At 34.6% G+C, this 25,742-nt stretch overlaps 1 protein-coding gene across 2 annotated transcripts; it reads left to right on the top strand.

Moving 5' to 3' along the window:
- Positions 1-108: 108 nt before the first annotated feature.
- dennd3a (DENN/MADD domain containing 3a) lies at positions 109-25,391 on the top strand. Of its 2 annotated transcripts, XM_067412017.1 has the most exons (25): positions 109-361; positions 2,320-2,514; positions 3,636-3,909; positions 3,988-4,103; positions 4,768-4,898; positions 4,985-5,096; positions 5,215-5,334; positions 5,687-5,905; positions 6,803-6,918; positions 7,527-7,682; positions 8,586-8,682; positions 8,757-8,860; positions 10,040-10,221; positions 10,617-11,141; positions 12,904-12,948; positions 14,948-15,207; positions 15,290-15,460; positions 16,971-17,100; positions 18,179-18,286; positions 19,955-20,094; positions 20,737-20,897; positions 20,979-21,118; positions 21,304-21,422; positions 23,991-24,128; positions 24,207-25,391. In XM_067412017.1, the coding sequence occupies exons 2-25, from the start codon at positions 2,431-2,433 to the stop codon at positions 24,408-24,410; spliced, it is 3,852 nt and encodes a 1,283-aa protein (XP_067268118.1). In that variant the 5' UTR covers positions 109-361; positions 2,320-2,430; the 3' UTR covers positions 24,411-25,391. The 2 variants fall into 2 exon arrangements, with proteins under 2 accessions (XP_067268118.1, XP_067268119.1); XM_067412018.1 differs by lacking the exon at positions 12,904-12,948 and having other exon boundaries at positions 110-361.
- The last annotated feature ends 351 nt before the right edge of the window (positions 25,392-25,742 follow it).

Genomic DNA, 25,742 nt, shown 5'->3' with positions numbered 1-25,742 from the left:
TAATTACGTAAAGTGACGTTCGTCTTGTAGTCCTACCTGATTGGCCGAAAAGACGGGCGCTAACGACGAGAATATTAATTAGGTCATCTGAATGGACGCTTTAAAAGGTTACCAAGCAACGCCAGAAATATCTCATTGATATTCATGAGCTAAGCCTTTCCTATAGTATGGTTTAGTCATTTGGATCAGAGATCTTTTCATAAAGAGTTTGACGGGTCAGTTCGCCTCGTGTTCATAACGAGGCGTGTTCTGTAACTAAATCTGCACTACATCAACAGTTTCGCTTTATTCTTTCACTTTTAACTCAGGACAAGTGACTGACAACGCACTTTCTCACTAGAAGTCGCAGCGGACACTGAAGGTTTGTTTACTAATTATATTTATTGAATCTTAATGATTATTTTTTGCTCCTGCAGCGTTACACTGATGTACACACGATCAATAATGTAACTTTGATTATATTATACATGCATCATATGAAGCATTTATGTGTGTTTAATCATTGTAACAACTGATTATACTCGATTTGTTCGGTGTTTTTCACTAGTTTCGGTTGTGAACGCGCATGTGGCTCATAGAAAGTGAGAGCAGATGTGAAGTAGTGCATGAAATCTCACAGAATAAGTCAAATTAGTAACAGAATAGACAGTAATTTATGCTAATTTAATTTGTTTATTAAATTGGTTTACTGTGTTGTTTGGATGTTAACAAGGATAACCTTTGTCAATATCAAGATTTTAGCTGTGTGTGTGTGTGTGTGTGTATATATATATATATATATATATATATATATATATATATATATATATATATATATATATGAAGACTTAAGATGCAAAAGCCTCTAAGTGCCATCCGATATTTTATTATAAAAAGAGTATTTTTATCAAGCCTGTATGTTTATGTTCAGTTATTTCACTTTAATGGCAATGAAAAGGACCTATTAATTGCCATTAAAGTGAAATTACTGAATCGAAACATAAGAGCTTGATAAAAATGCTCATTTTATAAGAAATTTTCAAACTGAAGTCTTCATATAAATATGTATGTATGTGTGTGTGTGTGTGTGTGTGTGTGTGTATATATATATATATATATATATATATATATATATATATATATTGTGCAAGTATATAGTTGTATATAAAGTTCATATGCAGTATGATTTCTCAAGGATCATGACTGAAGACTGGAGTAGTAATGCATAATGCAATTACATTTTACAGTATATTCACATAGAAAACAGCTATTTTAAATTGTAATAATATTTCACAATATTACTGTATTTTTCATGCAATAAATACTTTTGACCAGTAGTACATATTCTATATATGTCACGAATTTTTAATGAATAAAAAGGGGGGTCATATATAGTAGCAGTAGTTTTAGATGAAGTTTAGCTCAGCAGAAGGAGGTATGTGCTCAGGAATGACAAACCTCACTTTTCTTGGTTTTTCCCAACCGGTCTGACGTCTTTGTCAAGCTTCGCTTCGGCGGTATGAATGCTGTCTCTGTCACTGTGTGACTTCACCCGCCGGTCCGGCTCAAGATTCATTGGCTCAGGGTCTGTGTTGCATCAGAGTGACCAAAGCATCTATTGTATATGTCATGTAAACAGAACACACTTACATTCGCACAGTAGATGCTTTGCTCTCTGAGTGAACAGAGCTGTCATAGTTTCATATTCAGTTCTAGTCTTAGTTTGATCTTGATCCAGATTTTGACTAAAAGCAGATGTTGACACTGGGAGTGATCCATTGCATGCAGTTATTCGGATGGAAAAACAGCAGGGCATGCAAGGACAACCAGACTATCAGACTTTTATGATAGAGATGTCTAATTAAAATGTTTTAATGTTGTACTTGACGCGATCCACTGGAGAAAATCACACACTGTTTTTTGACAGGGAAGATTTTACATCTTAAGTTTTATGAATGATCACAGTGATAACATGTGAATCAATCACTTCATCCTTGACTCGGATAAGAGATGTTGGAGCTTTAGCTCAGATAAACATCAGCTATGTGCTGACATTATACGTCTTACATACTGATGGTTTATACATACAGTAGCTGAAATTCTGCACCACATAATTAGCAAACTTCCTTTTGATCTGCATGAATCTTTAAATATAATACTTGGTTGTTGATAGGTATTTTCTTCCTGTTTGAAGTGAAAAGAATCTGCCACAAGGTCTCTGTGATCTCTAGATATCACATGACTAACCATAAGCAGTAGTAATAGTGATGCTTGCCTCAGTCAATAATGCTAAAAATGTCTGGTGAAGCATCAGATGAAGTCATTGTGACCACTTAACAGATCTAGAGGAAGTTGACGAACCGCAATGAAGCTGAAGACTGAAGACTGAATACTGCCTGTGTGAGTGTCTGGATGATCATTGACGGCCAGAGCTGAACGGAAGCGATTCTGATGGCGGATAACGGCCCGTCTGGTCTGTTGGAGGCGTGTTTGGTGGTCGGAGTATCAAATGAACGTCTGAAAGAACTATGCCTGGTGAGACATCTCAAACTCTTCATTTTAATATTCATGTTCATTCTGTGCATAATGTTGAGCAAAAAACAATGAAAATCTGTATTATTAATAATTAATAATAATAATGTTAAAAATTATATATATATATAATATAATAATTTAAAATAAAATGTGATTTAAAATGTAATTATATATATATATATATATACACATAATAATTCATAATATGTAAATATATATTCTATCATTTATATATGATGTATTTATTATTATTATAAATAATATAATTTCTTTATTTAAACAATATATTTATAATAATTCATAAAATGTAAAAAAGTAAGATAAAATATGATTTCATTATTATTGTCGATATGTATAATACATTTTCTATAATTTATATAACAGACACACACACATACATATATAGATATAATATTTATTATTTCTTTATTTAAAAAATATATTATTCATAATTCATAAAATGTAAAAAAAAAAACGTGATTTCATTATTAATATCAATAATATGTATAATACATTTTATATATATATACACACACACACACACATAGGAATTCATAAAATGTAAAATTAAAAAAAAAATGTGATTTCATAATTAATATAAATAATATGCATAATACATTTTCTGTAATTTATATATAACATATATTATTAAAAAAACAATATATATATATTTCACAATAATTCAATATTAATATCAAATATATGTATAATACATTTTCTATAATTTATATATATATATATATATATATATATATATATATATATATATATATATATATATATATTTTATAAAAATATATGTATAATATATTATTTCTTTATTTGTAATGCATATATTGTTCATTCATAAAATTCATAAAATGTAATATACTGTATTTATGCATGAAATTTCAGTAATTAAAAATAAAATACAATTTTATTAACCATCGTCATCAATAATAATAATAAAAGCAACATTTTGTTTATATATATATATATATATATATATATATATATATATATATATATATATATATATATATATATATATATATATATATATATATATATAATATAATATAATATAATATTTTTTTTTTTGTTTTTTTTTTGTTGTTGTTGTTGTTGTTGTTTGGCTGCAGGGTAAAGACAGAGAGCTTCTGGTGGAGGCGGAGGTGCTGCAGGTTCACGCTCCACCGTTTGTGAAGAAAGAAAGTTCCAGTAACGGTGTTGTTCAGGATCACGCTCCAGCCTTCAGCAGAGGCCAGAGGAGACGCTCCTTTAAGAAGAGGGACCGACCGGTTTCAACCATCAGCGATTCAGGCAAAATCAATGAATCGGCAGTCGTAATCTCAGATGACCTCAGCGTACCGCAAAACATTGACCTCATAGCCCTGCCGCAGCTCTGTTTCCCAGGTAACATTCACAAACGCCTCAGCCTGGAATTCTGTATCTAACATTTACTCTAACAGAGTCTGGTTTGTCTTCGTTCAGATGGTTTGAGAATAACCAATGAGTGCAGAGAAGACTCCTATCATTTCCTGGTGTTCACAGATGTGTTCGGGACCCAGACTCATGGTGTGGTGGCTCAGTACTGCAAGCCTATCCATGTGAGGTTTCGTAAACATACTCTTATTGATAACTACTACATCAAATATATATATATATATATATATATATATATATATATATATATATATATATATATATATATATATATATATATATATATATATATATATATATTCAAAAGTTTAGGATCAATAAAATTTTTTAAATGTTTTTGAAAGAAGTCTCTTCTGCTCACCAAGGCTGCATTTATTTGATCAAAAATACAGTAAAAACAGTAAAATTGTGAAATATTATTACGATTTAAAATAGCTGTTTTCTATGTGAATATATAGTAAAGTGTAATTTACTCCTGTGATCAAAGCTGAATTTTCAGCATCATTACTGCAGTCTACAGTGTCACATGATCCTTCAGAAATCATTCTAATATGATGATTTGCTGCTCAGGAAACATTTCTGATTATTATCAGTGTTGAAAACAGTTGTGCTGCTTCATATTTTTTTTTTAAAGATTCTTTGATGAATAGAACAGCATTTATTTGAAACGATGCATCCTTGCTGAATAAAAGTATTAATTTCTTTTAAAAAAAAATTACATGCTGTATAATATAATGAAAAATATGTATTATTTATAATATTCTCATATAAAAAGTTACTAAAATGCAGTAGCTAATTAATTTTGTCATGTTTGTTGTGTTATTGTAGTTCCAACAAGATAATGCGATGCATCAAAACGGCCATCAGTCGACCAAACTCCAGCGTCTCTACACCACATACAGCATATGTGTCATCTCCAAATATCCATATTATAATGCCCTCAGAGACTGTCTGTCCTGGTAAGACCCGAATCCATATTATTATCAGCTGTAACATGAAATGAAGTATTAGCTGTAACCGTTTCCTTTCTCTGCCATCATCATAGTTTTTTGCTCCAGCTGAAGACCTCCCGCATGACCGAGTTTGAAGAGCAAGTGAAGGAGTTTTCCGCCAAACTGGCACTGGTGCCCCTCCCGCCTCCCGGGCCGCTGCATGTGGCGAGTGTCTTTATTCCCTGACCGTTCACATGAACCAGCACTATAAATTTAATTAGATTTCTGACTAGCTCTTTCAGGTCAGCTACTTTATTGTTGGCTTTTGTGGATGTGTCTCTAGGTGTTTAATCTCAGACCCCTTCGGATTGAACTTCCCTCCAGACTGGATGTGGATCGGCCCGTTTTGGACCTCGATCTTCACCTGCCGTTTCTGTGTTTCAAACCCAAACAGATCCTGCAGGTCAGTTGGTTTAGCAAGGTTATCATCTTTAACTATTAAAAACATTTTTGTTAATTAAAATAAAGCTGTAATAAAATATAAATTAAACCTAAATACTAATATCTAAAAAAAGGCAAAAGCATAAAATACTAATAATTAAACTAAAATGAAAATGAAAACTGAAAATATTAAACATGAATAAAAGCTATAAGCTGTATATCCAATTTTGCAACATTGCAAGTCATTTTTAGAAGCAGTTGGTGTCTAAATCGGCACCAAACCAGTATAAACTGGTTTAACCTGGATCAGAATGTGAACTAATTTCTGAGGAGATGCTCATATATTCACTTCTCGATGGTTTTGTTCCTCTCAGATCATCAGCTGTATCCTGATGGAGCAGAGGGTGGTGTTTCTGTCCACCAACTGGGCCAAACTCACACTCGTCGCCGAATGTTTCATGATCTTCATTCACCCGCTGCGCTGGCAGCATCCGTTCGTACCCATCCTGTCGCGCCAAATGCTGGACTTCATCATGGCGCCCACGGCCTACCTGATGGGCTGCCACACACACCACTTCAATGAGGTCGCAGAGGTACGGACCGGCTTCATATCGTACTTGGTTTGATTGCATCGTCCAAACTTGAGTTTGATTGAAACCCTTAGTAAATGTTTTGCTTGATATTTTATCACTTTTATGACAACTACAGGTTTTACAGGTTTTTATTTTTCTATTCAAAAAAATGCATAGAAAAATGAAACAAAATATTTGATCGGATAAATACCTTAACCAAGTTTAGTGATTAAAAATATTAAATATTTTCCTAATATTTTGATGGTTTGAATTTTAGTTAAAAAACTAAAAAAAAGTTTAGTTAAAAAGACTGTTTTTTTGTTTGTTTGTTTTGTTTTTTATTAAGCTGCGGGTTTGTGCAATAATGTTTTTTTTTTTTTATTGATTATATTTTATTCTTGTCTGTATTTTGTTTATATACATGTTTTTATCTTGATGCACCACTGAGGAGAAGCACAAAATTTCATTGCATAGCTTTGCAATGACAAATAATTCTATTCTATTCTATTCTATTCTATTCTATTCTATTTTATTCTATTCTAATTGAACAAATATTCTCTCAGTACATCACTTTTGGCCACTAAAATATATGAACAATTTGTTTTTTGTTTTTTGAGATATAACAAAATATGACAGTATAATACAATAAAAAAATATATATCTATATATAAATTATTAATGTACAAGACCTTGGGACAGTTGGGAAATTGTTGTTAAGGGGGTTAGGGTGAATTCAAATAAGAAATATCTGGATTTTTAGTAGTTTTAGCTTTTTACTCCTTGTTTTGTCTCATTTTAAATCATTTTAAGTCATCTTCAGACCCCATTAGACATTTGATGAGCCACTGATCTAGTGCCATTATTGATGTCTGGCTCATTTCTCAGTTGATGACCGATTCCTGTGTTTGTTTTTTGCAGGAGTTGGATGATCTGGTTCTTATAGACATTGACCAAGGAACAGTGATGTGTTCAAGTTTAGGCAAGCTTGATATTCCAGATGTGCCACTGGAAGCCAGAGAATGTTTTATATCCCGGTAAGAGACTCAAAATTACTGTTTCATTTTTCATACCATGTACAATATCGTTTGGCCTCAAAAATACAGTAAAAACAGTAACATTGTGATATATATTATTACAACTCAAAATAACTGATTTCTATGTGAATATATTGTAAACTGTAATTGTGATCAAAGCTGAATTTTCAGCATCATTACTCTAGTCTTCAGTGTCACATGATCCTTCAGAAATTCTATTTAGTAGATCCAGTGAAACCACTAGAAGCATCAAACTGAATTAGAAGAAAGTATGTTAACATCTTAACATTGAAAACATGACACACTTCACACAGGGTGTATTCAACACAACATCGCATCCCTCATTTTTAGTTTGAGGTGATTCACTGGATTTTACGCTCACTGTTGAACATGATCCTGCTGTGTACAAAGCGTCAAACTCAAAGGAGCCCAGAGACACGATTAAGTTAATCGCTAGTAATGAACATAATTACGGCAAATAAACAGTGTCATCCAAAACATAAGCTGCAGGGTTCAGATCGTGTGCTGTTTCTTCAGTTTGAGGTTGTTGTGTGAATGTGAGCTCTGTCATGCTGCAGTGATTAGCTGTCTTGTGTGTGTTTCTGTAGAGCCAGAGGGCTTCAGGTTCACTATGATCTAGATCTGTGTCACGCCGGCAGCCGCACGGACATCAACGAGCTGCGCGCTCACAGGAGACAGTGGCAGCACAGAGTCAACAGCGTCATCCTCAACGTCACCATGGAGCTCATCGTCAACGTCTTCAGGTCTGGAGCTCAGCAGTTATGAAGAGCTCGAATCGGATGATTTTTGTGAAATTTATATTATATCTTTGTCAGTTTTGCACCAAAGTCTTAATTTTGCATTTTGCACGATCGTGTTTTACTCACTTTTTGACCCTGACAAGACACGATAGCAATAATTGAAATGAAGATGAAATAAAAAGATATATAATATAATATAATATAATATAATATAATATAATATAATATAATATAATATAATATAATATAATATAATATAATATAATATAATATATAAAATAAAATTAATTAAAGCTTATACTTTAAGAAACTCAAACTAAACTGAGAATTAGAAATATTGCCTAATTAAAATAAGTTTAAGCTGAAGTGCTGAAATTACTAAAACTAAAACTGAAATAAAAATAAATTTAAGCTAAATAGAAATATTTAGACTAATAAAAATGGCAAATTCTCATACCAAAATTATTTAAAAAACAAAAAAACTTAAGTAAAATTAAAATAAAAACTGAAAATATAAAAATAAAAGCTAATTCAACATATGAATAAATACTAAAATAGTATATAAATAATACTAAAATAACACTGATGCAACATACTGTAAATATTCCCTGCATGTAAATGTTTATCTTCTAAAAAAGCATGACTGCAAAAAGCAAAGTTGTGCAAAAACATACAAAAAAAAAAAAAAAACGGTTATGGGAATCTAATGATCATATGCAAATGACCTCAGTTATAATTGGCTAAGCTCTTCTTATTGCATAATGTTGTCTAGATCAAATGTTCTTAAAACACATTTTATAAAGGTTTTCTTCCTTCATCCTGCAGTTTTTCCTGCCTATATCTGAACACAGTGACGCTGTTTTATACTCTGTGATTGATCTGCTTTCTTTTTTCTGCTTTCTGTAGTGAAGTTTGTGACTTCCTGAACTATGAGCATCGTGTTTTCAACAGCGAGGAGTTCCTCCGGTCCAGAGATACGACAGATCACACCTTTTACAAAAGGGTAAATAGATGCTCATATTCAGGCCTGAACTCAGCGTATTCTTCTGTACCAAACTCATGTGTGTGTGTTTGCAGGTTTTAGACACTCATATTTTCCACTCGTTTCTACGGGACCGTTTGAACAGGAAGAATGACGCATTTACTCGCATGCAACTGAACATCCGGTCGGAGACCCGGAGGTATGTAAACGTCAACAGTAATGGATTGTTTCCATCTACCTCTCTCTCTGTGTCCAATTTCCATTCATTAAAGGAATATTCATATGTTATTTTCATATTTTCATATATTCGTATTGCTTGTTCGCCATGCCTTCAACTACCATGTCAATGCATATAAATGAAGTGTGTTTACATTAAAGTAACAATCAGGAAAACAAGCCAGATGTTTTAAAACCAGTATGCAAACTTGATTAAATTACGTGCATGAACTGTTCGTATCACTTTGTACACACGGTCAACCAATCACTACAGACTGAGCCTTCTGACCAATCAGAGTAGACTAAAGGCGGGGTTTAGCGAGACCAAATCCTTGATCAAACCATTTCAGACACTGAGAGAAAAGAGATGATGCTGTAGTGTATATTATGAGAAAATGAAAGTTGAATGCACGTAAATCTATTGTGAGAGACCTTCAAAACTAAATGAAGAAAATAGCATAATGGGGCATTTGAAAGAATTCATTGGTGACAAGAAACAATCAAACAATTACAGGAAACGACTAAATGTCACAAGATAAGAAATGGAAAACATTCCTTCAGTCTCCAATAATGAGGATGAAGCATGAATCTGTCTCCGTGTGATTCTGTTACTGAAGGAAGGGGAAGTTAAAAACTATATTTGACACGACAGCAAATGCTAGTGTGTTTCAAAAATGCCCCGTTTGATTCTAAAGCATCAGAGAAGGCGAGTGTAACATGGGCAGAAAAACTAAAGTATGATTTATCAGTATGTATTGCATGTTTGCCATTGATAAGAAGATAATCATTTTGGGTACTCCCTTCCTGGTAGCAGAACAAGGAAAAGTAAGTGGGTTTAGTTTTTTAGCTGGTCATGGCATTAGAGTGCATGTAACTTGACAGGTTTGGTCAGTGTTTTTAATTTTGAAACAGTGAGGCATAGATTTTATGGTCCTGTGAGTTTACCTCCTGTGCTTCCATATGTGTATTTACTGTAAACATGTTTGCCATTCATTTTTACCATTAATTTCCCATTCATTCATTTAATCTCTGCAGTACCACACATTATGTTAAAAAACAACAGAGTATTTCTTTAAGGTTCAATTCATCGTCTGACTTGAATGAGCTGAATTAAAATACATTTTCTCCATGAGTTCTCCATGATAACGTGTCTTTTCCTCAGGATGAAAACCATGACGGAGTCTCCACGCAGACCCACGATAGAGGAGATCAACCGCAAGAACTGCAGACCAGAGAACGGCCTGAGCAGCAGGCTGGGGAAGAGTATGCCAAACCTGGCAGACTACAGATTGCTCACCATCCCGGTCCAACGGGTGTCAATAAGGACGATGCCTTTACAGAGCGGTGAGGAAACTTTTAAGAACACATTATACTGAAAATCACAAACAAATTAGAAACATGTTTAACCAGGGACCCCTGATGTGGTGTAAAGAATGCAATTGTTTTCTGTGTTGACATAATTTTATATTAATATAAAAAAAAAAAAAAAAATTATTAATTAATTAATATTAATTTAAATAATTTTTGTAATTCTGCAGATCCCTTGGTCAAAAAAAAAAAAAATTGCATATGCCCTGAGCATGTGATGTCATTAATATTTTTTGTTCATTTTCCTGGAACAAAAATGTGTTTATTTGCTATATGCTTATTTCGCAAATTTTTGATTTAAGAAAGAAAGTAAATATAGTCAGTTTTGATTTTTTTGTAATCTGTAAATGATCTTCATTTTATGTTAACAGGTTCCTGGGGTCCCTCAAGGCCAATCAGAATCTTTAAACTCCCAGAATTCCCTCCTCCGCTGGCCTACCAGTACGTTCAGAAGTACTACTATGATCTCATTAGCCAGTTGAGCAGAGCCATCACAGCGACCCCAGATGACTCCGCCCTCCTGGCCCGTTACTATTACCTACGAGGCCTGGTGAACTCTGTTGCCGGCAGACGCGTGGACGCCCTCGGAGACTTCCAGAGCTTGTATAAGACAGACATGGACATCTTTCCTGCGGAGCTGCTGACCGCACTGGTTGAGTCTCTGCCACCGCAGGAAAGGAAGACAGCCGAGCATCGCCCCGAATTGAAGCGTCTGATCAGCCGGGTGAAAAGAGAAAATGAGCGGGAGCGTATGCAACCGGATGGCGGGACGGTGAAGAGATTCGAACTGCCCAGGAAGCACCTGCACGTGGAGGACTTTGTGCGGCGCGTCCAGGAGTCGGGCATCGTCAAGGATTTGGGCACCATCCAGCGGCTGTTTGAGGCGCTCACTGTGGGTGGGTACAAAGCACAACCAATCAGAATTGAGCTGTCGCATGATTGGGCCAAACTGACAAGCAAACTAATTGGCTAGACAAACTTGGAGATCAAATCTGACAACCTTTCCTGCTCTTGCAATCCAAGTATTCTGAGGTCGATTCCTTACCAATGCTGCGTGACTCAACAGAACACTTCTCCAGATCACCTGCTGAAAATTTATCTGCTCCAATAAACCTGCTTCTGACTTGAATGCAACATCAGACGATGGATGGATGGATGGATGGATGGATGGATGGATGGATGGACAGATGGTCAGATGGATGGACAGACAAATGCATAAATAGATAGATAGATAGATAGATGGATGGATGGATGGATGGATGGATGGATGGATGGATGGATGGATGGATGGATAGATGGTTGGATAAACTGATGGACAAAGATGGGTGGGTATACAGCCAGACAAACAGGTGGATGGGTGGATAAATGGGTGGATAGATGGATGGATGGATGGATGGATGGATGGTCAGATAGATAGATAGATAGATAGATAGATAAATAGATGGTCAGTAATTGATGGTCAGATAGATAGATGGTCAGATGGATGGACAGACAGGTGCATAGATGGATTGATGGACAGATAGATGGATGGATAGATAAACTGCTGGACAGATGGATGGATGGGTAGACAGACGGATGGATGGATGGATGAACAGATAGATGGATAGATAAACTGATGGACAGATAGATAGACAAATGGTCAGATGGATGGACAGACAGATGCATGGATGGATGGATAGACAGACTGATAGATGGATGGATAGACGGATGGATGGATGGATGGATGGATGGATGGATGGATGGATGGATGGATAGATAGATAGATAAACTGATGGACAGATAGTTGGATGGATCGATGGATGGTTAGATAAACGGATGTACAGATAGATAGATGACGGATAGACAGACAGATTGATGGATGGATGGATGGATGGATTGATGGATGGGTAGACCGATGGATGGGTATTCGGATGGATTGATGGACGGACGGATGGTTAGATAAATGTATGTACAGTTAGAGAGATATATGAATGTATGGATAGACAGACAGATGGATAGAAAGATGGATGGATGGATGGATGGATGGATGATAGATAGATAAACTGATAGACACATAGTTGGATGGATAGATGGATGGTTAGATAAACGGATGTACAGATAGATAGATGACGAATAGACAGACAGATTGATGGATGGATGGATGGACGGATGGATGGATGGATGGATGGATGGATGGATGGATGGATGGGTAGACCGATGGATGGGTATACGGATGGATGGACGGACGGATGGTTAGATAAATATATGTACAGTTAGAGCGATATATGAATGTATGGATAGATAGACAGACAGATGGATAGAAAGATGGATGGATGGATAGATAGATGTATGGATGGACGGATGGATTGCTGGATGGACTGATGGGTAGACGAATAGATGGATGGATGGACGGATTGGTGGATGAACGGACAGATGGGTGGGTGGATGGATGGATTGATGGACGGATGGGTGGATGAATGGATTGATGGAAGGAAGGATGGACAGATAGACAGATACAATATATTAAAGTAAAAATTTACTGAAAATATCTGCTTCCAATATCGGCCCAATCAAACGGATCTAAATAATTGAAATGTGCTAATATTGGCTGATATGGTCACTGCTGTACTGTATCGTCCCTCTCTAGAGTTTTTAGTAAAAATGGCTTTGGTTTGTCAGGTGTGGAGGGCCCTTCCAAGTCTGTATTTTACCTTGCCGTGGACGGTAAGCGTAGTGTGCTGGTGCAGTGTGCCATCTGTACTAATACGATCATGGCATGGCACTTCAGCACACATGACTCGTATGTGCATGTGCATGAATGTGTGCGTGAAGGAATGTTCTTCAGGTAGGCCATATTCAGCTCTGCATTCTCCAACCCTGTTCGTGTTTAACCTCTAGCTTTAGTCTTCTGTTCTTCACACTCAGCTGCTTGAGCAGTATAACGCTGGTTAATCATTTCCTGTCTCTTAAAAGTCATGTAACGTTTACGGCTGTGTGACACATCACAGTTCTCAGACAGTATTAGTAGATCAAGTTTGTGTTCATGTGTGTCAGATACCCGAGATGCATTTCTTACTCCTACGCAGCATGACTCATTCTTATGTTTTAAAAAAACTGGAAAGAACGCAAGGCAAAAGCTTTTTAGTTGACAGTCAGGTTTAAAGGAGATATTTTTGTGTGCCGTTTATATCTCACATTACGGGGATTTACCGTGTTGATTTATTGCTTTGAGCTATAAAGTAAAGAACCATCCTTATCTCAGACGTCATGAGATCTCCAATAATCATCATTTACTCACCCTCATGTTCTGTATGAGGTTCCTTCTTCCATGTAATACAGAAGACGTTCTGGTCTTCTGAAGTCATATTAAATAATGATGTGTTCTTTACACAAAGCATCATATGACTTCACAAGACCTGGAGGAGCATGTATAGTGCATGAGTCATGTGACTAATTTTATGCGTTTGGTGTATGCTTTGGTCCCATTTCACAAAGTGTGTATTTTTGCATTTGTGTTCCATGGAAGAAATCAAGTCATACAGGTTTGGAACAACTTAAGAGTGAGTAATGATGAAAGAATCCTCAGTTTTGGGTGAACTGTCCCTTTAAAACTTCATTCCCCTGCCATTATAATCAATGTTTTGTTTTTGATTATTCCCTAGAACACGGATGTTCCAACTAGGATGTTCCAACTAGGTTCGGAAAGGAGTGTTAGGAGATCCATGGAAAAGTTTAAGGGAAAATGATATAACAAATGTAAAAATAAATAAATAATAAATAATTGTATTAAATTAAATGAATGAATAAAAAATATTTTTAAATAAACAAATAAATATATAATAAAAATATATTAAAATAAATAGTAATAAAACCATATTCAATTAATTAAATAAATAAATGGAGTGTCAGGTGGTTAATTGAAAAATTTGGAGAAATAAACAATAATAATAATAAATTAAATAAATAAATAAATACAAAATATATTAAAATAATAAATAAATTATAAATAAATGAATATTTAAATAAATAAAGGGAGTGTTAGGTGGTCTGTGGAAAAGTTTAAAGAAAACCAGTGTAAAAATGAAAAAATAAATAAAAACTAAATTAAAAAAATAAATAAATAATTTAAAAAGATTAATTAAATAAATAAATAGAAAATATAAATATAATAATAAAAATTTAATAAATTAATGAATGAATAAAGGGAGTGTCAGATGGTCCATTGAAAAGTTTGGAGAAAAACTGATTAAATAAACAAATAATGAAAATAAGATTAAATTAAATTAATTTATTAAATAAATATAAAATAGATTAAAATAATAAATAAATAAATATTTAAATAAATAAAGGGAGTGTTTAGAGAAAACCAGTATAAAAAATGTACAATTTATTTTTTTATAAATTAAAATAAATAAATCTAGAATCAAAACTTTATTCAAATAAATGAAAAAATAATGAATACATCTAACAGTACATTACTATAGTGAGTAGGGGGAAAAAATTGATAATGTAATAGAAACTAAATATTTTCTAAATAATATTTAACATATTTATAATATACAATTTTCACAGTATAAATTGGGTCTTTACACAATATACAAAAACTTTATATTTTTTAGGGTGGGGGTCCGATGCACTCTGATGATCATATTGGGTGTCAGTGGCATCTAAAAGATTGAAAAGCCTTGTTCTAGAATAAGTTTTCGATATCTCCACCACACAGGTCAGCAGAAGCAGGTGGATCCAGAGACCTTCCGCTTCTTCTACAGCTTCTGGAAGGAGACTGAAGCGGCGGCTCAGGATGTGGACTTACCGGCCGTCGTGCTGGAGCACCTGGAGACCGACGAATGTGTCTACAAGCTCTCGTCATCCGTCAAGACCAGCCACGGCGTGGGCAAGATCGCCATGACCCAGCGCAGGCTCTTCCTGCTGACGGAGGGCCGACCGGGATACGTTGAGATCACCAAGTTCAGAGATATTGAGGTGAGGATCACTTACATCTACCCAAGCACCCATGTTTAACCGTTTCCTCTCATAACCTTGAAATATGTTATTCTTCATCTAGGATGTGAAGATATCTTCTGCTCCTTTCCTTCTGCTGAGGATCCCGTCTCTAAAGATCAAAACAGCCATCAGGAAGGAGTCATTCGAGGCTAATCTGAAGTCGGAGTGTGACCTTTGGCACCTGATGATCAAAGAGATGTGGGCCGGGAGGAAGATGGCGGACGATCATAAGGTTTGATGATTGCATCGTTTTTTCTTTTTGCAAAATAATTTTCAAGCTCAAGGATTCAGCCGAACCCCTTTGACATAAAATATAAATTTGACATAAAAGTTCCCCCTAAGATTTGAAATTAATATTTCAATAATTTAACAACAAGTTGGCACGTTCACAGTTCTCTGATGTCAGATGCAGGTAAACAAATAAAATACTTTTTAATCTTTTTTTAGTGTGTTTTATTTCAATTAGTATTATTACATTATTTACTTACAGTACAGTGCTGCACGATTTGATAAAAAAAAAAATTATAGGCCTGTTGTGATTATTTTATCATATTGCAATTTGAACTGTGATAAACATTTAATGTTATAAGAAAACATCTCATATTGCTGCTGCTGAAAAATGTTTTTATTTCAACTTATTTTATTGCTTTTAAACTATTGTTTATTGGAATTTTAGTTTTAGTTTAAACCCTAATTATAACAAATAATTATAATAACTTATTTACAATACAGCACTGTGTGATTAAAAAAAAATATAGGCCTGTTTTGATTATTTTGTCATATTGCAAATTGAACTACGATATGATAAACATTTCATGTCATTAAGAAAACATCTTGCAGCTGCTGCTGAAAAATGTTTTTATTTCAACATTATTTATTGTTATTATTATTATTTTAACTCTAATTATAAAAAATGAAGACAAAGATGATTACTATTGAAATAATGCATTGTATTTTTATATGATGTATTTTGCATTTTATTTGTATATTAATATTAGTGTGTGTGTGTATATATATATATATATATATATATATATATATATATATATATATAATATTTTTTTTTTTTTTTTTTTTTTTTTAAAAATTTATTGCATTTTTTAATACAATATATTGGATTTTTTTTTTTTTTCTGTTGTTTGATTGTTTGTTTTACATTTGGATCTTGAGTCAGCAATAATGTATGATGATGATGAAAAAAAAAATACAATTATATTTAAAAAGAAACCCTTTTAACGTTTGAAATGTTAATGAAATTGAATGTTTTAATGTTTGAAAGTAAATTCTTCACTTTCAAACATTAAAACTTTTGAGCTTTTATTTTGGCGGAAAACTACAGAGAGACCTTTACGTATGTGTTTAGTTGACAAGAAATTTATAAACTCTTATAAATCTGAAACTGCTGAAAACATCCACCTAAATGTTCCCAAATGCAAGTTAAACGCGACATGCAAAGATGGAGTTCTTGAGGAGCAAAATTATCTGCAAACCGAATCTCTCTGAGACACTGAAAACACTGACTACAGTGTAAAATAACACAGTCCCGCACAATTTTGTAGATACCAGACTGAAATGCAGGTTTCGATGTGAGGCGTCAGAGATCAGTGCAGCAGTGTTGGTTTTGGTTTCAACTGGAGTTATTCTCACTTTCTCAAATTACTCTTCCTCAGAGTCTCTTGGCCTGAGGGTCAGGAGTGTCTGTCCTGATCGTGTGAATGTGTGCTGTGATATCTCTGCTACAGGACCCTCAGTTCATGGAGCAGGCCTTGACAAACGTCCTGCTGATGGATGCCGTGGTCGGGAGCCTGCAGTCACAGAAAGCCATCTACGCTGCTACCAAACTGGCCTACTTTGACAAGATGAAGCTTGAGGGTGTGTATCGCCCAATCAGTCTGTTATTTGTCACTATATGTTAGTCTGAAGTAGAGCTGGGTGCTTAATTGAATTTTATTTTCAGTTACGATTATGAACAAAATAATCAAGATAAAAGTATTTTTAGTAGTTTTCAATAGATCATGGAAGTGCATAAGTTGAACTTATTCATTGTTATCTAATTTATTTTTGTTTATTATTTTTTATATTTGTTTAAATATAAATATACGTATACACGGCTGTTCAAAAGTTTGGGCTCTGTAAGGTTTTTTTTATGTTTTTGAAAGTCTTTCTGCTCACCAAGGCTGCATTTATTTGATCAAAATACAGTAAAAAATCTGAAATATTATTACAATGTAAAACAGCTGTTTTCTATGTGATTATATAGTAAAATGTAATTTATTTCTATGATGAAAGCTGAATTTTCAGCATCATTACTCCAGTCTTCTTCAGTGTCACATGATCCTTCAGAAATCATTCTAATATGATGATTTGATAGTCAAGAAACATTTCTGATTATTATCAATGTTGAAAACAGTTGTGCTGCTTCATATATCTGTGGAAACTGTGGTACATTTTCCATTCAGGCTTCTTTTATAAATATAGAAATTTCAAAAGAACAGCATTTATTTGAAACAGAAATATTTTGTTACATTATAAATGTCTTTACCTTCACTTTTAATGAAGTTTAAAGCATCCTTACTGAATAAAAGTATTACAAAAATCTTACAGACCGCCCCAAACTGTAGTGTTAGTGCATTTAAAAATTTTATTTATTTGTTTTTGAATTATGTTAAAAGAGAATCCCCTGTTAATTCAAGTTCAAAAGTCAATGACTTTGTAATTATAATCTTGATCATGTTTATGATTTTTGCCATTAATGAGCAGCCCTGTAATCTAAAACCAATAAGTTGTAAAAAACTGCAGTGCGTGTGTCACCTACAGTGTGTGTTACATCTGATAAATAGCCATTTTAGTATTTAGTGACTGTATGTAGTCCTAAATTGTAAGTCTCTTTGGCTAAATGATTACATGTAAATGTACTCTTAGTGACTGTATATCTCTGGGTTTGTTATAGTACCCATGATGGTCCCCAAAACTACATCTGAGACCCTGAAACACAAGATCAACCCATCTCTGGACCAGACGTCTCCTCAAGCGGTGGACGTCCTGCTGTACACACCTGGTAAGTCTGCTAAACATCAGAATAAAGAAAGTCATGTGGCTTGTGCACAGTGTTTATTTCTAACTCCAAGACAAAGAGCAAACATATTTTGGTTTCATAAAAAGTGGATTTTACTTTCGAGCGTCTCACAGATAAACCAGTTTGACCTGGTAATTCCACAAGCGTCTCACTGGAGTTTGCAGATTCATGTTATGTTACTGCTCCTGCGTTCATGGAGAAGAACAGGTTTCCAAATCAGTTGTGCGGAAACTGCTTTGGGCAGAGTTCACGCGCAGTTATTTCCTCCGCCTTTCCAGTGTGTGATTACGACAAATTTCCATGACTCAGTACATTAATGTCATTAAGATTTCCTCAGATTGACTTACTGTAAGTCACGGCAAACCTTTGCTCTCGAGTGACTCTTCATTCAAGGATCTGAAGCCTTGCAGTGCTTCATTCTTTACTGTTTGTTAAAGGTGTAAAACTAACTAAACAAACATGAGTCCAGGTCAGGTGACGGGTTTGTTTACAGGGAATACTGACTGTATCAACATGCATTCAAAACCGCAAGAGATCAGAGAAAGCTGCTTTTATGTCACAATCATCTGTAATCCTTTTGCTACTTCACATTAGACCAATCCAAGTATTCATACTTTTTAGAAGCATCTGAAGACACATGGTTTTGCTTTTAGATGAAAATATTTTAAGTACACTTTTATTCTTGTTTTGTATTTTTCATCTAATTTTTTTACAGTTGCATTTGAAATGATTTTATTATTATGTACTTTTGTTGTTATTATTCGGATCAAGAATAAAATACATTTTTATATTTTCTGGATAATCCAATGCAAAACAAAGCAAAACTTGCCACCTTAATTCTAAGGTGTTGTGATTTCTAGGGTGTTTGCAAAGGCAGTATTTCTAAGTTTGATTTGTTGGGTTTCCCACAAGAGCACTGATATCAGGACTCATCATATAATTCTGATTAGAAGCAGAATACTTCGGTCCTTCTGTTGCGTATCATAAAAACACTGTCCATCTCCTGATTGTAATAGCAAAAATCACATGTTTTCTTTTCATGAGGAGTGACAAACTGTAAAAGATCTCATAAAACCTGCCGAGAACATTTACAGGTCACATTCCACCACAACAACAAGGAAAACAAATAAGATGTTTTGCATAAAAAGAGATTTTAGGAGCATTCAGATTTTTTGCTTTGTGACAGTTAAACAGATTTCCTCCTTAAAGTTAGGGTTAAATTGTCTTTACTGTAAAAAAAAAAAAAAAAAAAAACTGATTTAAACGGAGGAAATTGTGGTTGGTAGACATGCAAATAATGCCACAACATCAAAAAAACAGTACTGATCCTAAAAATAAGCTTTATTTTCTTTATGCTAAATATTTTCTATTCTATTTCTGTTTAATATTATTAATTTGATCTTACTTTATTTTAATTTGGATATTGATTGAATATGACTTAGATGTGTTTTTGTAAGATCCACATGGTAATGCAGCATTTAGAAACACTGAGAACAGATGTACTCCTCTGTGTATGCAGAAACACCCATAATGCCTGTGAGTTCTGTTGTAACACAGCAGGAGGGATTTTACTAGTGCTCGGTTATGAAAGCCAGATTCTCGTCCTGTAATTACTTCCAGCATGCTGAAGTGTGTGTCGGGTGTTTGTAGGTCAGCTGGGTGTGTCGGAGCTGGACGGCGGTGGGAACCCAAAGCTCTGGTGTGCACTGAGTGATGGGAAGGTGCTGGTGTTCGACGCGGCCAGCTGGTCCATGCAGCAGAACTCTGTTCAAGTGGGAACGTCCCGTCTGGTGAGGAACTTTAGATAGATTAAATGACCTTGATGGATGACGTACTGTATGAAATGCCTTGCCATTACTACATTACCCCTTATCATGTCCATATCAGCCTTTAGACATTGATTGTGTGTTAAGAGCAATTCAGAAACACTGGATAACAAACTTTTTTTTTTTTTTTGAGAGAGAGTATATATATATATATATATATATATATATATATATATATATATATTGCACACTGTATAAATATTAGTGTATATATGTATCATATTTATATAAATACATAAATATATGCTATAAAAAGTGACTTTTTATAGCATATATTTATGTATTTATATGAATATGATACATATATTAACACTAATATATATATATATAAAATATAAAAACAGTTCTGTATATATAATATATGAATATTATATTTTATATTTTAGTCTTTCATATTGCTGTTGCTGCCTATTGGGAATTCAAACTCATGTCTCCTGCACATATTGGATTACATGCATTATCCTCCAGGCCACATCTATGACTTTTTTTTTTTTTGCGTTTTATTTGATTCCATCACATTATTGTGATTCTGTTCTTCATAGCTCTCATAGTAGTGCTCCCTCTGCTGTTTACTGTATTAACGCACACTTCTTTCCCTCCTGTCAGACTTGCATGCTAGCAGTGAACCAGCAGCAGCTGTGGATCGGCTCAAAGGACTCGTTCATTTACATCATAAACCCGCGGAGCGTGTCGTGCAATAAACAACTGACGGAGCATCGCTGCGAGGTCACCGGACTCACCCTGGAGGAGAGAGTCGACAAATTCAGGTAACGTAGACAAAGAAGAACAGTCATTAACCAACATCAGTGCTAATTGAATTGATTTTTTTTGCCTGATGTCTGTTACAGTCAGACGGTGGCGTACTCATGCAGTGAAGATGGCTGTGTGATTGTGTGGGACGTGTCCTCGCTGCAGGTCAGACGACACTTCAGAGTCTCCTGTGACAGACTGCAGTCCATCCAGATCCAGAACGGCATGCTGTGGTGCTGTAAGTCTACCTCACCTATTATTATATTATAAGGACATTTTTTGGTAGTGAAATATTGTCGAAACAGTTTCAAAATTTATATTTCAATAACAAATTGGAATAGAAACAATTGTATCATTAAAATGTTGATGTCAAAATGTTGCATTACAAACTGCATTACAAACTTTTTTGTGTGTGTGTTAAAGGTGGCCGTGATTGTGTGTTGGAATTGCGCAGGAACGGCACGGTGCATCGTAAGATGTCTCTTCCAGATCACCTGCTGAGTTCGCCGAGGGGTTTCAGCAGTTTCCTGCTTTTTAATGAGGTAAAAATCACTGGTTTGACAATTCCCCCGCGGCTAGACTCCGTTCCAGCTCGATTCAGAATGAGGCTGTGAGCTTGTCCGGCTCTCTGTGTCCATCCAGCTGGGCTTCAGGACTCATTAGGTTAATGGATCACACGTGTGAGGTCATTTACGAGCTCTTTTAATGGGTCTCTCGGCCTCTCTGAGGAGCTGTGATGGGACAAGCTTTGATGTTTTCCAGGAAATGGTGTTTTGAGTGGTTGCTAGGTGGTATCTAATAGAATACCATTGCAAAACTGACATTGTGATATTTTGTTTTTCTGCTATATATATTGCAGTATGACAAAAAATAAATAAAAAATAATCACCAGATTAGTTGAATAGCTCAATTTGGAAAGAATTAATTATTCTAAAAAAAAAAAAAAAAATTGGGGTGATTTTGCAGGGGAGTGAATCTTCATATAAAACAATAAACAAATTACATGCATAGATAAATACAATAGAACAAAGATGCAAATCAGTGCAAGTCTAACAGTATTCAGGTAAAAAAAATTGAATAATCAACACTGCATAGTGTTTACTGTATAAATTAAATGAATTAAATTATTTTTTCTTTATATTTTGTTGTTTGATTACATTAATGACATTAAAAACATTAATGACACAGACCGCAGCAGGTTTATTAGGCTGCTGTCACTTTAAGACTGAATGCACAGATCCAATATAAAGATATGCATGCATTTTCTTTCTCAATTGTTTGTTCACATAAGCAACTGTTTACGAAGATACTCGTCAAGTAAGGCATTTTGACATAATTTTGCAAATATGTGTCCATGTAAGCATAAAAATACGCGGAGGAGAGCAGAATTCAGTGTTTGCGCACAGAAAACAGCATGTGAGTACCAAATTGAGTTCTCTTCCATGTCTTCTTGCACTCAGATGGTTTAAAATCGCTTGAATGTTTAAACTGACAGGTCCTAAAACACGTGCAAGTGATAAACCTTCACTGAGAAACATTGCGTTTCGAACTGTGGTGATTGGTCTGTACAGATCAATTACGATCCCTATACTTGACATTGCACATGTTGTGATGTGACTATTATAGATGCGCACACATTGCATTCGATGCTAAAATGATATTTCGTGCAGCCCTAGTACCTAAGTAAATGAAAGTCTGTGATTTTTCACCAGACAGTGAACATTTATAGCAATTTCTCCCTCATGAAATAAGTATTATGAATGATTAATAGACCTCTGCAGGGATGAAACTCACCATTTTAGCTTTTTCGGTTCCATCGTTTTTTTTTTTTTATGGGTTTGGGGTTAAATGCCTGAAATAAGCTTTTATATGTCTTGAAAAGACATTTGCTAACAAATGTCTCGCTGGGACTACAGAGGCTGTCAGGGACATTAAACATTATCACACTGAACAGGAAAAAATCATCTACTCACCACAAGTCGCTTTCACATCCTCATTGTGTTTCTAATCACACTCCTGTAAACTATTCTAACTCAAACTTCCAGGGTAAATGTTTTTAAATAAAGACTGAAATAGTTGTTGCATGTATCTGAAAGTCATGTGACTGGTGTAGTTTGTTTATAGCCTAAGTTTAGCTTACTTCTGGTAATTGTTTTTAAGTTTCAAAATTCTTAATGAAAATTAACATGATGAACAAAATTTTGTTAGTCACAGAGCTTAATTTTTTTTTTTTTTAAAAGTCTTGTTGGGTTTTTGTCAAGGGAACCAAAGTGATGTTTAAGGGTTAGTTCACCCAAAAATGAAAATTATAACATGATTTACTCACCCTCAAGCCACCTAAGACATATGACTATCTTCTTTCAGATGAATGCATTCAGAGATATATTAAAAAATATCCTGGCTCTTCCATGCTTTATAATGGGAGTGAATGGGGAATGAGATTTTGAAGCCCAAAAAACTGCATCCATCCATCATAAAAGTAATCCATACGGCTCTAGGGGGTTAATAAAGGCCTTCTGGAGTGAAGCGATGCGTTTTTGTTGGAAAATATCCATATTTGAAACTATAATAACTAGCTTCTGGTAAATGGCCATGCACATTGAGTTATAAGTTAATTCTCGTTTTAGACTTCTAATTCATGGTCGGTGTTTAGTTTTGCTCTATCCTTTGATCAATACGTCAATCATCACATCAAAAGTCACTCTTTCACCACAACTCGATGTATGCGGCTGTTTGCTGGAAGCTAGTTATTATAGTTTATAAAGTTTTAAATATGGATATTTTTCTTACAAAAACCCATCGCTTCACTTCAGAAGGCCTTTATTAACCCTCTGGAGTCGTATGGATTACTTTTATGATGGATGGATGCACTTTTTTTGGGCTTCAAAATCTGGGATTATGCTTGGAATTGTTATTTCTATTTATTAACCATTATTTTTTAAGATTGTGTTTGTCTATATACACCTAGGATGGCTTGAGGGTGAATAAATCATGGGATAATTTTCATGTTTGGTTGAACTATCCCTTTAACTTCTAAAATACATCATCACTGCAGCGCTCTATATGAAAATTGTAGTATTATTAAGTTTGTAATGGGAATATACTTGCAGTCGGAGCAGCTGTGGGCCGGTTTCGCGGAAGCAGGTGAGCTGTGTGTGTGGCACTGCAGAGAACTGAACAAACCCTTCATCAGAATCCAGCTCAAGGACTGCGCCGGTGTCGTCTGCATGATCAAAGTCAAGAATCAGGTGAGACACGCCACACATCTGTCCGTCTTATCGAGTTTTATCAAGTAAAAGCTTAATAATGGCATTAAAATCTCTCAGATCTGGGTGGGTTGTCACGGCCGCAGCGCCGCAGGAAAAGCCCGCGGGAAGATCTACGTGGTGAACACGGACCGTTACACGGTGGAGAAGGAGCTGGTCGCACATACAGACAGCGTTCAGACTCTGTGCTCGGCTGAAGATCGCTACGTGCTCAGCGGAGCCGCGCAGGACGATGGCAAAATCGGCATCTGGAAAGTTGAGTAGAATCCAGCAGGAATGTATGATCCATAGATCCTCCTTAAGATGTGAACATTTATTGACAAGTGGAGCAGAATGCACAGTCTCAAAAAATAAGAGGAAAATGCATTTTGGAGTAGTTGCATGTGTAAATGCACCATGTTAAATGAAGAGCAAAACACTGCCTGATAAGAAATGTGCTGTATTACTAAACAGTGGATATTTTTGGCTAAAACATTGCGATTAATACTCAAAGTCATATTGAGTGTTAATTTGCTTACATGAATATAAAGTCTCAAAATTGAAGGGAAAGACACTACTTTTATAATGAATTCCTCAGTGTTATATCAATATTTATGTACCTCATTCATGTCTGAATTTAATTTATGATGGAGGATTTCCTCTGCTCTGGAAGTCCAAAAACAGCAAACTAAGGGAGATAAAATGTGCCAGTGTAAATGTTTATTAGTGCACGTACACACGGGCAGAGAAAGAGAGCCTTGTTTAAGATGTTTTAACTGTATTATAGGCCATTTGCTTCACTCAGTAAAACATTAGCACTCTATGAAATACATAAAGTGAATTTGTAAAGGGATAATTTTATAATTTTTTTTTAATAATGACCAACTGGTTGCATTTTAGACATGTGAAAATGCACTTTACCAACACTAGTAATCTTATTTACCAATAATTGTTTATGATTTGTTCATTTTAAACGTTTTGAGTAAAAGAAGAATAAGCGTGAATATTCAAAGCCATAGAACATAATGGAGTTACTGTGTTATTATGCCTATATTTCATATGAAGAACTTTTGTACATATTTTGTGGTATATTGTATCTGTATTTAACTATACAAAATCCATTTTTAATGGCCATAATGGTTTTATATTGAAGCATTTTACTTATGCATTTGTTCATAAATGTAATTTTTCAGACTGGGGTTTAGTTTATAATTTTAGATTAGACTTTTGTATTTATTGTACATACTCATTATAAAATTAATTAAACATGAACTTTACTTTTTTGTGGATCCATTGAGAGTCAGAAACCTTCCCATTGTGAAGCACTAGAGGGCAGCAGAGTCAATCTCTTTACAGTTTCTTGTCGAATGAATACTAGTACATGAATTGCTGTTGGCTACTATTACAAAAAAAAAAAAACCTGCTAATTCTGCCTACAATTTAAAAACAATATATGTGAAACAGTATGCAATGACTAACTTTCAATAGTATGCCACAGTTGTCACATGACCTAAACATAATGCATGTTTACTTAAGAAAGTGGAGAACTGCTGTTAATATATTTATCAGAAACGAAACATATGATTATTGTGTATTTTTAATTCAGTTCTGTGCACT

The sequence above is a fragment of the Chanodichthys erythropterus genome, chromosome 15 (assembly GCF_024489055.1).
Source record: "Chanodichthys erythropterus isolate Z2021 chromosome 15, ASM2448905v1, whole genome shotgun sequence".
NCBI lineage: Eukaryota > Metazoa > Chordata > Actinopteri > Cypriniformes > Xenocyprididae > Chanodichthys > Chanodichthys erythropterus.
This window is presented reverse-complemented; position numbering and strand designations above follow the sequence as displayed.